Source organism: Salvia hispanica, unplaced genomic scaffold, assembly GCF_023119035.1.
Source record: "Salvia hispanica cultivar TCC Black 2014 unplaced genomic scaffold, UniMelb_Shisp_WGS_1.0 HiC_scaffold_1145, whole genome shotgun sequence".
Lineage (NCBI taxonomy): Eukaryota > Viridiplantae > Streptophyta > Magnoliopsida > Lamiales > Lamiaceae > Salvia > Salvia hispanica.
Genome location: NW_025951411.1, coordinates 1 through 2,224, shown reverse-complemented (window position 1 = coordinate 2,224; position 2,224 = coordinate 1). Strand labels below are relative to the sequence as shown.

Sequence of the window (2,224 nt, the reverse complement as noted above, 5' to 3'; positions counted from 1 at the left end):
TCAAAGTTGACTTACTGAGAGAATTATAGCTCCTGCTGCCATGGAATTCACCACAAAACCGAGAAGAAGACGGAAATTCAATCTCTTTCTCATTCACAAGCTGGACTAATGCCTCGGATTACGTCATTCATCTTCTTCTGTCTTCTGCTCATCACAACTGCTACCTCCTTCTACCCCTCCGGCGTTGCGTCTCGCTATTTTCAAAGAGTATTGCCTCTTAATTTCTCTCTCTGAGGCTAGCTAGCTTCTTTGGTCTTTCTTTTCTCGATATCGATTCGTTTATGCTGTGACGCTCGATTCGATTGATTTGCATCAGTTTATTGATTGATTGTTGGAATTGGTATGGGCAGCAGATTTTACTTTTGTATGTATGGTTTCACCTACAATTTTGAAAAATCTGTTATGTTAGCTCAATTGTGTTTTTAGTTGGTAGTTTAGTAATAGTATAAACAAAAATCCATAATACTTAAATACAATGCAAAGAGTTTTCCTTGAAGGTTTCAGATCTTCATTTTGCTATTTATACCAACCATAAGTAAAGGAAACTAAGAAAGAAAGGGCAATGATATTTTGAATGCAATGATCTCATACATGTTTGATCAGCTAATATTTGAAAAAATGGCTGATTTGTCATTAATTTTTTCTTCTAGTGGTTTTTGCTTATGCAATTTGTTCCCATTGTAAAGTTTGTGCATTCTTAACAGGGCGATGAACTTCAACTGAAATGAACAAGCTGTTATCTGCAAAGATACTACTTCCATATGACTATTACTACTTGAAATACTGCAGGCCGCCGACAATCAGAGATGCTGCTCAAAACTTTGGACAAGTTCTTCGTGGTGACCGCACTTCTGTTTATACAGTTACTATCTATCACTACTTCCTTTCCTTATTTTCTCTTTTTATTGCATTGTTGTCAATATTTTCTGAATGGAGCTTGGGATGTTATAAGTTCCACATGAGAGAGGAGCAATCCTGCACAGTGACTAGCAGAATTGTCCTAAGTGCTCAAGATGCGAAGGATTTTAAGGAAAAAATTGATGACGAGTACCGAGCATATATGTAGGAACCAATCTATGTTGCCTTTTTTGTTATGTGTTATAAATATTTGGTGTGAATTAAAACCACTGCGAACAAATGTTTATGCAGGATTCTAGGCGATCTTCCTGTTGTTGTACGTAAGCAAAATCTAGATGGAAGTCCATCAACTATCTACCAGCAGGGTTTTGAAGTTGGATTCAAGGCATTCTACGAAGGGGTTAGTATCTTTGTTGCTTTTCTTGAAGAGTCAAATGTGTGTATTGAGTGTACCTTCTTTTGCAGACTGGTGAAGTGTATTCATATTATATCACTAATCACTTAAGCTTCAAAGTGATGTACCATAGAGATGAAGAAGCTAATTCTGCTAGAATTGTGGGGTTTGAAGTTACTCCTAACAGGTTACCTCTTTAATTGTGTTGGACTTGTTCAAAGACTGTTATTATTTCATTCCTTCAGGATTTGATTCATTGCTTTTTTTCCTTCAGCATTAAGCACGAGGTCCAGTGGGATTATACTAATAGATTGAACGTGTCGACATGCAACAACAGCACCAGATACATGTTTGAAGAGGGTGGTGTTTTTCTTCAGGAAGTTTACGCAGGCGCAGATATCGTATTTTCATATGATGTTGTCAACAAGGTATCTCCCTTTCTTATCTCGCGTTTTTGGAATAGTTTCGTTTCTTCCATATGGATCATCCTACAACAAATCTCTGGTGCAGAAGAGTGAGAGTGAGTGGGCATCAAGGTGGGATGTCTACCTCTGGATCAATGATGGACAAATCCACTGGTTCCCAATTGCCAACTCATTGTTGATCATGCTCTTCCTTGGTGGCACAGTGGCAACGATCATGATACGGACTCTGCGCAAGGGCATTGCTGATAAAAATGGCCAAAAAACAGAATTTGCAGCAAGATGTAAAAGAAGACATTGCAACTTGAGGAAGAAAAGAGTTTTTGCATTAAGCTTTCATTGAAATCAAATCCGGATGTTACAACTTTGTCTCTATATATACTATGCTGGAGAACAACCTAGACATTAGTCAAACCCTAAATCCCTAACAAAACAAGCTGTAAAATCTGAACTACAAGACAATGTTCATTAAGAGAAATAAGGTGTGGTCCATCCTTTTTCATGTGCTGAGATAAAGCCTGTACCTGGACCAATCAGCCGATTCCACCAA

The 2,224-nt window shown here is 37.9% G+C and overlaps 1 protein-coding gene across 1 annotated transcript; it reads left to right on the top strand.

The window, feature by feature from the left end:
• Positions 1–724: 724 nt before the first annotated feature.
• Positions 725–1,993, top strand: LOC125197988 (transmembrane 9 superfamily member 7-like; the record flags this gene model as incomplete). Its single annotated transcript, XM_048096462.1, has 5 exons — positions 725–1,047; positions 1,150–1,258; positions 1,324–1,439; positions 1,527–1,680; positions 1,763–1,993. Coding segments are annotated over exons 1-5 (933 nt in total), but the record flags the coding sequence as incomplete, so codon positions are not given.
• Between the last annotated feature and the right edge of the window lie 231 nt (positions 1,994–2,224).